Source organism: Pteropus medius, unplaced genomic scaffold, assembly GCF_902729225.1.
Source record: "Pteropus medius unplaced genomic scaffold, Ma_sr-lr_union100, whole genome shotgun sequence".
NCBI lineage: Eukaryota > Metazoa > Chordata > Mammalia > Chiroptera > Pteropodidae > Pteropus > Pteropus medius.
The window spans coordinates 1,223,187-1,237,255 of NW_024351073.1; the positions used below are offsets into that span (position 1 = coordinate 1,223,187).

The 14,069-nt window shown below is 41.3% G+C and overlaps 1 protein-coding gene across 1 annotated transcript in view; it reads left to right on the plus strand.

Moving 5' to 3' along the window:
• The window catches only part of MROH2B (maestro heat like repeat family member 2B), a 52,717-nt gene extending 42,609 nt beyond the window's left edge, over positions 1-10,108 (plus strand). The window contains exons 32-42 of the mRNA XM_039842538.1: positions 187-313; positions 835-1,022; positions 2,092-2,232; positions 2,614-2,728; positions 3,363-3,509; positions 3,732-3,914; positions 7,372-7,527; positions 7,860-7,994; positions 8,389-8,491; positions 9,482-9,547; positions 9,962-10,108. Coding sequence (XP_039698472.1) covers positions 187-313; positions 835-1,022; positions 2,092-2,232; positions 2,614-2,728; positions 3,363-3,509; positions 3,732-3,914; positions 7,372-7,527; positions 7,860-7,994; positions 8,389-8,491; positions 9,482-9,547; positions 9,962-10,068 — 1,468 coding nt within the window. The 3' untranslated portion in view covers positions 10,069-10,108. The remainder of the gene's footprint in view (positions 1-186; positions 314-834; positions 1,023-2,091; positions 2,233-2,613; positions 2,729-3,362; positions 3,510-3,731; positions 3,915-7,371; positions 7,528-7,859; positions 7,995-8,388; positions 8,492-9,481; positions 9,548-9,961) is intronic.
• Positions 10,109-14,069: the final 3,961 nt, after the last annotated feature.

Sequence of the window (14,069 nt, forward strand, 5' to 3'; positions counted from 1 at the left end):
CTTAGTAACCCAAGGCCAGAAGTCTGGATTGTTAAATAAAACATCCTTATTATTCACAGGCATGTTACCATGTCTATCTGTCCTTGAAATTCTAATTAGTCATAATGTGGTTTTAGAGTGAGTCAGATGGAAAAGCTCATAGTCCAAGGAATTGTGCCTTATCTGCTTCCTGCCTTGCCACCCTAGGGACACAAAGACATTGTGGAAGGCTTTGGCAGAGAACCCAGCCTCCAGCAGTAAACTCTTGCGAGCCTTAATAGACAAACTGGAGAACGGGCTAGAAGAAGACCTAGCCGGCATGGATGCAATTGCAGTGAGTTGGACAACCCGTCACATGCCTGAAATTGTGCCCCACTCCGTGATTGTTCCCATCTGGAACTTGGCAATGTAGTATTAATCACACTTCTCCTCTCGTGCCCTGATTTTAAATCAACTCCAGTTTATAACAGACAAAGATGGCAGTAATTTTGTCTATGGCTGACTATTTTTAAAAGCAAATTTCTCATCAGCACAAAGAAAATCTATGTATCTGTATTTCCAGAATAGTCTTCAAGATATCCAAACTACTTTTTTTGTTGAAAGACCCCAGTATTGGAAAAGATTTTACTTTACCTTTGGAGTTTGAAGTCACCCAACATGGTAGGCCTGAGATTCACAGTCTGAGTTGAGAAGTTTCCAGACAAATAAATTCTCCCTTTTCTATGTTTTTACCATGAGCATGGTCAACTTGGAAAGCAATCATCTGGGGAGAAGACAAACTTGGAGATCAGTCCAGTGAAACAATGTCCTTGGAGGGAGGGAGCCTGCCTGACCACAGGTCCTTCCTCCCCTCAGGTGGCCTGTGCTATCCATGAAGTGCTATCAACAGGCATCCCTGTCACAGGCTTGTACCCAGAGCTGTTCACTCTTCTCCTGAAGCTGGTCAGCTGCACACTGGGCCAGAGGATGCCCACTTCTGCCTTGAGCCACAGGCGGCGGGTGATGCAGAAGGGAGAACGGCAGCAGATAGCAGACCCCTGCAGGTAAACGGGAGGGCCTTCCGGAGCTGTCCTGGTCCCGGGCTCCAGAGGAGGGACTGTGGAAGTCAAGGCCTGCACCTTCTGTCATGGCTTCAATTACCCATGAAGAAATAAGGCCCCAGCATCCTTTAGCCTTGGAGCAATTCCTCCCTGAGACAATACCCAGTATAATATCCCAGAATGGTCACATAACAAATAAGCAGGTATATCTTCTTCTCTTGAAGGCCCACTCTATTTGTTTTGTTTTCTTTCATTGAGATCTTTCAAAGGAAGCTGGTATTCTTTCATATTCAAGAAGAAAATTAAAATAAATACCATATTTTATCGATTCTAAGACTTTGCCAATTGCAGGAAGCAATCTTATTTTATGTACCATTAAGAAAGAAAAAAAAGACTCCCAATTAAGCCATGAAATAATGCTTTCTTTTACATTAACATTTTTATTTTATATTTATCCAAAGAGCTGTTTTAGAATTATTAGGCATACATTTTTATCCGATATCACATTGCTCCATTTCCCTGCACTCTGCATAACTTTTCAATCCAATGTCAAATCAACTTTTCAAAAGACAGTTCAAATAGTAGTCAGGCACAATACATGTAGTTGCAATAAAACATGTAACTTTACTAAAATGACAACAGTATAAAGAGCCATAGCTAAACCCACACACGTACATGTGCATTCACAGGGCAATAGCAACTACATCACAACTACTGGCCAACAACTGTAACACACTACCCATCGTGAGGTGCAGCCTGATTTCTGAGGTGCTGTTTCAGAATTAGTGAAATATGGTTTTTTTTTTTTGCTCTTTTTATCCTTAGGGCTTTATTTTCTCATGAGACGTTGACAAGATTTTGTAACATTATTTACCAGCTCAAATGATTTTGATGTCCCCTTTGACCCCAAAATGAAAGTATGAGGTCAGGCTGCCCGTGTCGTCTTTGCACAGCATCCATTAATCCAAGAGCGAGGGAACACGGCGTGAGAGAAATAGGAAGAGTGAACTTGTGGATTCACAATTCCCTATGTGAGGTCCACTGACTTTGTGATGGTGACTGTCTCCTTCAGGCTCTCAACCACAACGCTGAAGTGTGTGCAGGCCCAAGCCATGAAAGAAGGCCTTGCCAAAGAATCTGATGAGGGAGACAACTTATGGACGCTACTCAACAACCCCAGTACCCACCACATAGGAGTATGTGCGCTGGCCAGGTACTGAGCAGATATTCTAGAACTGGACACAAAGACAATGAAAAACAGAGTAAAAATGCAATATAGGAAATTCACTGAGAGCAACGAACCCACCAAGGACTTATCGTCAAGGAGAAGAAACAGGGAACAAAGAGCAAAGGGGATTGGGAAGAAATGGTCGGATCATCCCCAAAACTCACCACCCCCTCAAAATATAGTGATAAAGTTAATAGATTTAGGCCAACTGCACTTAAATTGAGCACTCGGTAGCCAAATATAAAGTTTAAGCCTTGGTGCTCTTTGCTTGAACATTCCTTTCAAGAGAATTGGTTTTCCTGATAGAGAAATAGACTAATATTTCCTCCATTGTCTCTGCTACAGCTGGAGTCTTGTGTTTTCTAGGAGCATGGCAGTGTGGCAACACGGAGTCATACTGGACATCATGGAGCAACTATTCTCATCTCTCACCTCCTCCTCGGAGAACTATCGAATAACCGGCACAGCCTTCTTCTCTGAGGCAAGGGAGAGCAGCCAGGAGCCCAAGCTCCCTGGGTCCCTTGGGGGCATCTCTCTCGGGGTCAGGAGTTCAGTAGGAGCCGGAATCGCAGAAGAGGGATCTTCAAGGGGAGTTTTGGTAGTGGAGAGATCCAGCTACTGCCAGAGACGTGGTCCCTGGGCAGGGAGTGAAAAAAGAAAAAGAACCCACCCTCAACCTGTTCCTTCCCTCTGGTCTGCAGAAGTCAACCTCCCAGGATAGAGAAGGGTGGGGAATAAACATGAGAGGGACAAAACGAAAAGTAACCAACAAGGACATTACTGTCCCTTCACACTGTGGGATAAAGGCAATCTCAGGTGATCCAAGAAGGAGCATTGTCACTCACTCCTGTTTTCCCTGCCACATTTTTCTACTTAGACTAGATGATGATCTCCTTAACTAGGTATTCTGTTCTTACCGCCACGTAACCTTGACCTGTGGGATGCTGACAGCTAGAGCTCAGTTTCTGCGAGACTTGCTCACTCACCAGAGGGCTTCTTCCCCCTCCTCACCACGAGCAGCTGGGCCCTACTCTTTATTTTAGTTATGCCACCTTCGGCACTCTCCTGAAGGGAAGCCACCCCTTATCTAAAGGTGGGGAGTGTGTCGATTTCAGCTCATGAAGGAGCCAATCCTTTGGAAGCACGGGAATCTACGCGAAGTGCTGATCTTGATGGATCAGAGTGCCTGGGACTCCAATTCCATTTTGAGACAAATGGCCATCCGAGGGCTTGGTAATGCAGCTTCCGGAGCCCCTCACAAGGTACAAAGAGTTTTAAGTAGAGTTTGAAATATTTATTTACTCACCCACACTTTATTGCTGCACAGAAATTAAGTGGAAATCCAAATAAATTGAAGCAATGGCCCTTGAGTTAAAGTACGTGTGGCCCTAACACAATTTCGATCCCCTCGTCTGGGGTCTCCTACCCCATTCCAGATACACGTAGAACAATATTTGAGATTAAGAGACTTTATTTCAAAATAGGTGAAGAAGCATAAGCAGATAATATTGGAATCTATCATCAGAGGTCTGTATCACCTGGCCCGCACCGACGTCGTCTGTGAAAGCCTGAAGTCTCTAAAAAAGATCTTGGAGCTGCTCACAGATCGAGATGTGAGCTTCTACTTCAAAGAAATTGTGCTGCAAACGAGAACCTTCTTTGAAGACGTAAGTGAGCCTGTCAGGGGTCTTCGCTCCCCATAAGTGAGCGAACAGGAAGAGGTCCACGTGCAGTGCTTGTAGCAGACCATATTGCTGTCCCACCCATATTCCTCGGCCTGCCTCAGAGGTCACCTGCCACAGAGGTCACCTGCACAGAGGCCAACAAACAGTTCCTGTGCAAGATGTTGGCTTCCTGTGTCTCTCTGTCTACGGGTACTCTCTGGCCTGGGAATTATAATTGGTCTGAACAAGGTGAGCCAGACTCGATGGGGAAGAACGCTCAAATGATAAAGAGTTTGTAGTAAACTCTCCAGTGTCCTCACCCCGCAGAAGGATTGAGCTCCATTTTCCCACCTGGGTAACACACACACGCGTTAATATTCCCTTTTGCAGCTTTCCTCTCGCCCCGTCTTATTCACACTCCCCATCATGCTTGCTGGGCGCACCTCCCGCATAACTTACTTTCACCTAAAGCCTCATCTCCAAGTTTGTTTTGGGGGGAACACAAATTATGACGGTGCTCAATACAGGACTAGGGCCCAAGTAAAGACACTTCACCTCCAACGCTATCATTTCCACATCCAAGATTCAAAGACACAACGTGTTTGTGTGGCTCATTTCATCCAGGAGTCAGTATAAACCGCTGCTCATGGGCCAAAGCCGGCCCAGAGCATCTTTTTGTAAATTAAGTTTCATTGGAAGACAACCACGCTCATTGATTGCATGTTGTCTGTGGCTGCTTTCACACTTCATCTGCAGAGCTGATTAGTTGTTGCAGAAACCAGATGGCCCACGAAGTCTAAATTATTTACTGTCTGGCCTTTTTAGGGAAAAAGTTTGTCAACCCCCCGATCTAAGTCTATAGCCTTAATCTCAAAAAATATCAGCAGGAGTCCTGGGCAAGGGAAGCTCATTTTCCTTTATAATTACTGGGAAACTAAAGTTTATTTATTTTGGGTTATTCACTGTCATCACTGTAAGAACCTACTTCACCTCTAACTTAAATCTTTTTTGTGTGTGATCGGACCTGTTTTGTCATGTGTCGTCAGAGGAGACGGAAAACTAGTTGTCTCCCCCACTGCATCCTTCCGAAACAGTAAGGCCTTTTATTAAATTACCTATTTACCTCTAGTCTCCAGACTGGAAAGTCTCCATTTCCTTCATTATTCATCATAAACCTAATTTTTCAGCTCTTTAAGTATTTTACAAGCCAATGACTGTGTTATATCTCTAAATGAGGCTTGAGAAGTATTAAATAGAATCTAAAGAAAAATTATCTCTCAGGTCCACTTTTCCTATTCGTTCACTCCAATTTTTTTTTTTTTAAATCTTGCCCTTTCTTCTTTGGCAATTGATTACCCATTCAGGCCTCTGGATTTTAATCTGCAATATATGCCCACAGTCAATAATTCTCCATTTTCGTATTTTTCATTTGCCCTTGTTCTCATGCTAGCTGGCCTTTGAAAGCAGCTTTTTACTTGTTTGCAACTACTTTCTTCAATGTATCGATATTACTTTTTATTCTCATCATGTCCTCAAAAATGCTTTCTTGGCTCCCACTCCATTTACTGTCTTCTGTAAAGTAACAAATGTTGTTTTCTTTTTCATTACACAGATAAGAGGGAGCCCCATCTGTTTGTTAGGTTTTCCTGGGTTGTTGTTGATACTGTGATAATAATTCACTTGGATCTCAGCTTCCAACAACCACAGGTCCACCTTGTGGTCGAGATAATGTTTCTCAGTCTTACTGCAGAAGAAAAGAATCTGAAGTCTTACTGGTTGTTGGATTAGGCCTTTCTCATATCTAATAGGTATCAATGCCATCACATTTGCATAAAAGTAGAGTTTGATACACTTGGGTCTTAGCAATGACATGCTGTTTATTTTCCAGTAATGTTCTTTCTGCAAACATATTTAACTATACTTTATGAAAACCCTATAGTTTTTTATAGATTAAGCATAGAATTCGTAATCTCCAAATTCCCTCCTCCGCCTTTTTCTCAATATTTAAGTACCTCCTTGGAATTCTCAAAATATGGCAACACTTCAGTGAAATGGTAAAAGAGAAAATATGGCTGCCATCCCTTGCCCCAGGCCTGTTTGATACTATGTCCCACTCCATCACCCTGAGCTCTTTACTCTCTGGGACTCCATTTTCTCAGCTCAAAACAGAGACATTAAACTCTAATGTCTCTCCCAGCACCCAAACGTTTTCACCACTTATCTTTGTTGTTTTTCCATCATCCCAGTAATTGGTTGATTCTTCCTTAACCTATCATTAGGTCATTGATCTTGGAAAATTCAAACGATTATTTTTAAGGAAGTAGCTCTGTACCTTTTGAGTACTTTGTTATTGGTTTGCTTTCTTTTTCTAAAAAGACGCCTTTTAAAAATATATCCTGACCTCATTCTCAGTATATGTAAAGAATGTTTCTACTTCCATTTCTATTATATGAGATCATGTCTCATGTATTTATTTAATTTTTCTGGCTTTTTCCCAAAAAGCCATTTTTATTTTTTCTAGAAGATCTTATCAACTTCCTTGTTCACGACGTTTTTGTTTATATGCCTACTTCTTATACATTTAATTTGCCATCACGATTAACTACTTTATCTTCTCTTTTGTTGTCCCTCGCTTATTTTTAATCTAAATAATATTATGCTACTTAGAATAAATTTTCCCTTTATCCTTCTGCCTTCGTATAGTATTTTAAACTAGTATTTTAAATTAGACCTGAAAAGAAAAAAGAAAAAAGAAAATTCATCAGAGTTTGTTAGAATTCTGAACCATATTAACAAAGTATCTGAGATAACAGAAGGCCATATTTCTCCACCACCTTACCCTTTGATTTTTAAAATCATTGCCTGCTATCCAGGACAATAAGCAAGGAAGTTCCAGAACTTCACATACGCAAGAATAGGGCTAAGCACTTGTTTGTTTATCCTCTCTCTCTGAGACCCAAAGCCCAAATATCTGAACTGCCTGTGATCCCTTTAGAAAGTATTTGGGATCTTGGAGAAGAGTCCTAGGCCTTGAGTAATTTAGATTAGAGGCCTCATAACTCAAAGTTAATGGTGCAACCAGGCGAATTTGTGTAAATACAAAATAAGCAAGAATCCTCTCCCACCTTCTACTGCCAGCAGCACTCTCTGTTTATCATTCCTGCGGTCACCTTTCCCCATTAGCTACTCAAAGGCAGAAACCAAGACTCCAGTTCTCTGGTATCACTTAAACCCCGGACCCACAGTCATTCAAACTCGTGTAGTGTGGTTAAGAGAGCTGCTGGGAAAGGGAGAGTATTCTCGGGACACATAAGGGCTATGACCGGAGTGCACCAGTGTCTGGGTTCCAGCCTTCCTTTGCTGATGTGGGGCCAAGCAGGGTGGGGATGGGGGATGGAGGGCGCTGGCCGAAAACAATCTGAAAAGGAGACTCACCCACATCACACATCTGTTGCCACAGGAGCAGGATGATGTGAGACTGACTGCCATCCTCTTATTTGAGAATCTGGCATCCCTAACAGGAAGAAGGTGGAAGATTTTTTTTGCTGAAGAAATTAAAAAGAGCATGATTTCATTCCTTCTCCACCTCTGGGATCCCAATCCCAAAATTGGAACTGTAAGTGGCCCTTGCACAATCACCTGCATCTCCTCCTCTCTCCATGTCTGAGAAGTGCCAGTACACCTGGCGTGGCTGGACTACAAGCCAGAACGGAAGTCACCACTCTCAGCTGAACCTGAAAAGCACTTCTCCAATCTTGGGTTCTTTCTTGCCTTCTCTTCCCGAGTTTGCTCTCCATCCTTGAAACTGGAAAGATTGCCATTGCCGACTATAAAGCCCTTTACATCACTCAGTTCTGAGGCTCCTTTCCCAGCACTAGTCAGCATTTCTTCCCCTCTAGACGGGAATCGGCAGTATGGACTATGACGCAGGAAACTCTTGTGTTTTAGGCTTGCCGTGATGTCCTCATCGTCTCCATTCCTTTTCTGGGCCTCCAGGAGCTCTATGGGGTGTTAGATCATCTCCTTGATGGTCAAGATCTACCAAGAGCCAGGGATTTCTATAGGCAATTCTGTGCAAAACTGGTGAGTGTGCAGTAAATGCTGCCTAAAAAAAAAAATGCAGACAAGAGTCCCAGCAAATCCCAGAAAGGCAAACGACATGGCAGGGGATCTCTGCCCAGACGCAGAACTGTCTTGCGAGGATAGCAGTGATTCTTGATATCCTGCAATATGACCCTATGTTCTTCTCCCAATTCCTGACTGGAATCTGTTCTCCAGATTCCTAAAATACATCTGTTATTAGTCCCGTAATCCCAGTACCTTTCTAATAAAATTTAGGTCGGAACAGCCATCAGACATCTTCCAATAGAATAATTCATGACTTTTAGATTTCCCTTCTTAGAAACTACAGGATGCTAAATTCCATAAAGGGTCACTTTCCATTGCCCTCTTTGTAACTCGTATATATCTCTTGTAGGCCAAGAAAAACCAGGAAATCCTGTGGATCCTCCACACACACTTATTCTCTTTCTTCAACAGCAGCTGGGAGATTATCAGGAGTGCAGCCATCAAACTCACAGGTGAGGGTGCAGCCACATTCCCCGCTCAGGTGTGTCTGCTCCTTGCCACCTAGTTGTGCTTTGACTGGAAGCTACTCCAGTGTGAACACTGGTTGACTGGCATGAACAAAACACAGGAAAAAAATTTATGTCTTGCAACATCTCCCCTCAGAGGAAGCTGTTCTCTTTTGTGAATGAAAACTTTGAATATCTTCTGACTTTCCAACACTCGCTTTCCTACCGTCAGACCATTCTGCATACTGGGCCCTCCATGCTTCTTCTGGTTCCAAGTCACTGCTCCTTCTTTTCCTCAAGTTTTTGCTCCAAGGCTGCATCCCCGCTCCTAAATGTTTTCTTTTGCATCATCCCTTAACATAAAGCATAGTAAACTTTCTAAGCACAGGTCAAGCCAAGAGCTTTAGCAGCAATATGATACAGTGGAAAGTGTATTAGTTTAGGGGCCAGCAGACCTTGGCTTTGCTAGTGTAATTCTGGACAATTCACTTGACTTCTCTGTGTTGCCCCTTTGCTTGATCTATAAAATTCAAGAGGAAAGTAAGTGAGTTTCTGAGGATGCTTCTATTATAAAATTCTAGGTCTTATCATGATGCCTGTTCCAACTGATCAAACCCACAGTGAATATGTCCACTAGCTAGGCCACTTTTAAGAGTGAAGAGTCCTCACTAGATCATGTATGCGATCCCTCAACTACACTACAAACTTTTTGGACACAGGGTCCATATTTCACACACGTTTGAAACCCTGATGACAACTGGCACACCCCTCGGTAGGACACTCTGTGAGCTCTGCTCAAATACACATTAAGTAAGTGATCACTTCCAGATATGGCACTCAAGACCCAAGAGCCATGACACACACATCATCCTGGGGATGCAGAGGGAGTCATATAGTCTGCTCATTCAACTTCTGATCAGGTACAGAGTCTGACTCGATCCGCTTTCCATGGCCTCTTGCTCTGTAATGAAATCATTTTTCTCCTGTTGATTTTAGACGCCATTGTTCTCAATTTGACCAACCAATACATGGAGTTATTAGACAGAGAACAACTGACTACACGTGAGTACTAATTCTAGTTTCTGCCGAGCATATTGTTACATTCTTAGAGAAAGAGAAACTAAAGCTGCTCCTAGTTCCACGTTAACCCAGAAATTGAAAAATAGTAGTCCCCTTTATTGACTTTGATGCTCCCTAGACACTGGAATTTCTCCTGAGTATAAAGCGAGCTTGAGCTCCAACCCTTTGTGGACATTATTCTCAACAGACTACGATTTTCCAATTGTCTGTTGATTACAAGGTCAGAATCTTCTCTTCCCTTATTTCAATGTTGCAATCCTATCCATTAGGGTAAAACATGAATGTGGGAGCCTGAGCTTGCCTACGGCTGACCCTCAACGGGAAGCCTCACAGTGCTGCCCAGCTTGGGCCTTGGCTTCCCTCACTCACTGGACTTTGATATTCTTTCCATTTCAGGGCTTCAAACACTTCGGCAAGACCCTTGTATCAGTGTCCAGAGAGCAGCCGAAGCTGCTTTGCAGACCCTCCTGAGAAAGTGTAAAGAGACAACCATTTTTCTGTAAACCATCAGGAAATAAACTGCTAAGCTTTTTCTATATCTGACACCTGTCTTCATCCTCATAACTCACAAACTTACTGAATGCTAAGGAAAGAGATGGTGCCTGGAGTGGGGATCTTGACGTGGTGGTATATTCTTCCTCTCCAAGATCCACCTGGTGGCTTCCACTAGTAAAAAATAAACCCTACGAATTCACTTGAGGGATAACCTGTGATTCGAGCACATGGCTTTGCATAGGTTAGCCCTCTATTTTGGGAAGCTCAAATCCCAGCGGATACTAAAAATAAAACTTCAAACAATTCTGCTGCCATTAAGAAGAGGGCCACTGCTATGTTCCACACACAGCCCTTTCCTCTCATATTTTTGCCAGCTTTGAATTGGTACCCACATTCTTTTCTTTCTAATAAGCAATCTTATGATAAACTTTAACCTGTCTGTTCTTCTTCAATTTGTAATTTATGTCAAGACTAGGCTAGGTACTTTTCCACACAAGTCCCTTTCTGACATCCTATTAAATGTCATGGTTTCCTCTCCATTTTTATCCTGGAGCATTCCTCCTTTTGTGTGTGTGTGCATGTCCATGTATGTGTGTGTGTGTGCATGTCCATGTATGTGTGTGTGTTTATGTGTATGTGTTTACCTTCTTCATAGCATCTAAATCATAGCTCTTTACTCTTTACCGTAATACATATCTGAAAGGTTACATACATGAAATTATATACATAAAAAGAAATTTCTAACACAGAGCCTGGCACTCATTTAACAACACCACAATCATGATTATTCATTCAAAATGTTAGTAAAGTGATTATCCCTTTACAAATTCCTGTTACCTATATTCAGATCTCTTCATCCTCAGACTTTATTAGGAAGCATCTTTTGTTTCTACAAAACCTTCTAAGAACCAAAGAAATCTTTCAGGTCAGAGATTTTAGGTAAAGTTCATTTATTCATTTATAGCACTATTATTGCCACTAGGGCTACAACTATTAGAAAAAAAATTTTTATTCTACCCTCATGGAGCTTGTATTCTGTGACATCTGTGTATAAATTTCAGAGGATGGAGCCAGCCTCCAAGGTGGTCTCCAGTGATTCTTTTCTCTTGGTATTCATGTAGTCTCTTCCTACAATGAATAGAAAAATAGAAATGACCTGCACAATCAACACAATATTTCAAAAATGACAAAGTTTGACTTCCACGCCAAGGTCAGAAATGGTATTGAACTAACTTGAATCACTCACTCTGGGGGAAGCCAGCTCCAATGTCATGAGGGCACTCAAGCAGCACAAAAAAAGAGTTCCAGGGTCAAGAACTAATGCCTCCTACAAACAACCAGAGCTAACTTGCCAGGCATGTTAATAAGCCATCTTGTAAATGGATTCATGAGCCCCAGTTAAAGTCTTAAAATGATTGACATTTCAACTGACACATTGACTAGAATTATGAGATAAAATACAGAATGCCCAATTAAATTTTAACTGGGTAAACAATATTTTTTAGTAAAATACAACCTGATTATTACATGAGACAAACTTATACTAAAGAATTATTTATTGTTTACCTAAAATTCAAATTAAACTGAGCATCTCATATTTTTATTTGCTAAATCTGACAACCTAGTGCAATCTAATGAGAGTCCTGAGCAGAAATCACTAAGCTACACTACTCCTGAATTCTTTAACCACAAAACTGTGTGAGGAAATAAATCTTTGTGGTTTTAAGCCACTAATTTTTTAGGTAATTTGCTAGGCACCAGTAGGTAGCTATTACACAGAGGGTTCGTGATCCCACCAAAGTTGGATGGAAATTTCTCTATATAATTGCATAGGTGCATTTTCTGGGTAATGGCTTTCATTAAATTCTTAATGGAGTCAGAAATCATTCCCAAGCCTAACATATGAAACAGAGCAAGAAAAGAATGCAAAAGATATGGGCTTAGATGACTTTTTTAGGCAGGTTATTTTAAGTCAAGTGACTTTTCAAAATGGCTTTGTCTAACAGAACTTTCTGCATGGATGGAAATGTTCTATATCTGCAGTGATCAATATGATAGTCACCAGCCACATGTGGCAACTGCACACTTGAAATGCGGCTAGTCTATCTGAGGAATTAAACTTTTAATTTTAAGCATCCAGCAGAGTCTTTCTCATTACTGATCGATGGAAGTTAGATAGATTGGCGACAGGAAACACACATTGCCACTGAAACTTTATCTGTCTAAACCCTAATCTTAGAAGGATTCACTCTGACAAGAATTTCCAAGACTTTTTTAAAAATCGTATCCTGGTTCCACCTCTTATAGCTGTGTCACCTGAGAAAATCATTGGACTTCTCTGCACTTCAATTTCCACATCTGTAAAATTAGGATAATAATTATCTACCTCAAACTGCTACTGTGAGGATTAAATGTGTTAATATACACATAAAGCATTTAGAAACCTGACACAGAATCATTGTTAAGTAAATGTTAACTATGAAATACAAATATTAATAATATTAACTTGTGTATCATTAGAATCACAAATATTAACATAAATTCAGTGACTGGTATAAAAGCCAGCTGATGATCCGTTCCCCAGACGGCCATGTTCTTGGCCCTGAGATGTTGCTGCCTTTCTTGGGAGGCTGAAGATAAGGCAGCCCCTCTAGTCAGAGGATCCCAGCTCAGCAGCTCATACTCCTGCTCTGGTTGCCTCTTAGTCACTGTAATACCCCATCGAGGCTTTCTTATTTGCTCTCATATCATGCAGACTAAGCTACAGTCAGGCTATGTGACAGGAGAAATTTAGATCTCTATTCTCTCCCCAACAGTTATTTCTATTAATCCCAATGACCATTATTCGCGCTCAGAGAGTTGCCACCAACATCCCTTGGTGCCTCTCTTCCCAGTCTGTCCTCTAACAGCCCTCTGCAGTTCATTGCTGTGGTTCAAACACAAGCATATTATACAAGTGAGAAAAACTTCTTGAGAGCCTCAGAGAAATACAATTACTGAGGAAAAGCATGTTCAAGTGTTATTAAAGAAATTACAGATTCCATTGAGTCTCACTCCTATTGCTTGCCTCATTCTTGTTAACACATGCAATCATTTTTCAACTCATGTTTACTTTAAGATAGAGATTCTGTGATGGTCACAGACTGCTTAATAGGCTAGCACTGCTTTGCAGTACCTTATTTTGCAATCCAGTACTCTACCCTTTAACCCCACAGTGAAGAGCCAGTGTTCTTCTGGTAAATCAGAGACAGTTAGCTTGGCTGACCCTACTAAGAAGGCAGTTTCACCAGAAAAAGAAGAGAACAAAAAGATCACAAATGAGAAGAAAAAAATAGGCTTCCAGAGAAAGAAGCCGGGGAATTGCTTCATTGGAATTGTCTCTGTGTGACCACAATTTTAAAGGATAAAATATAAGACAAGACACTTCTTTCAAAGCCCTTCAAAGACTCCAAGATTATAGCAAAGAATTTTTAATAGTGTTTTATTATTAGTTCACTAAGTTCCCAACCCCACCGTGACGTTCATATTATCTCAGCAGAGAGCTAGAGAGTACATAGTAAGTCAGACATGGTAGTAACTTGTAAGCTCATCAGGAGCTTCAGCCTAGGCCCTTGCCAGAGAGCAACCTTCTTACAAGCAATTTTATATACCTGCAGTCTGGGAATTATCATTTCTTGCAATTTCTCTTTTTCATTCGTTCATTGCAGGAATTCTTAAATCAGGACAGTACGAAACATGCAGCCAAGAGCAACATAACAGAACAGTGGGTTTCATGACAAAAATGTGTGTGTGTGTGTGTGTGTGTGTGTGTGTGTGTGAATCATCAAGTTGTGATCTGAGAAATGGCATTTGCTTCTTACCTCTACTTGGTCAAACTTTATTTATCCAACAAAACATTCTTACTTGTGCTCCTTTTGAACAAACTGTCCTAGATTTTATTTATTAAATTATGTGGTTATCCTGAAAGCAAGATAAATTGAAGAATACAATTTTATAACTATCCACGACT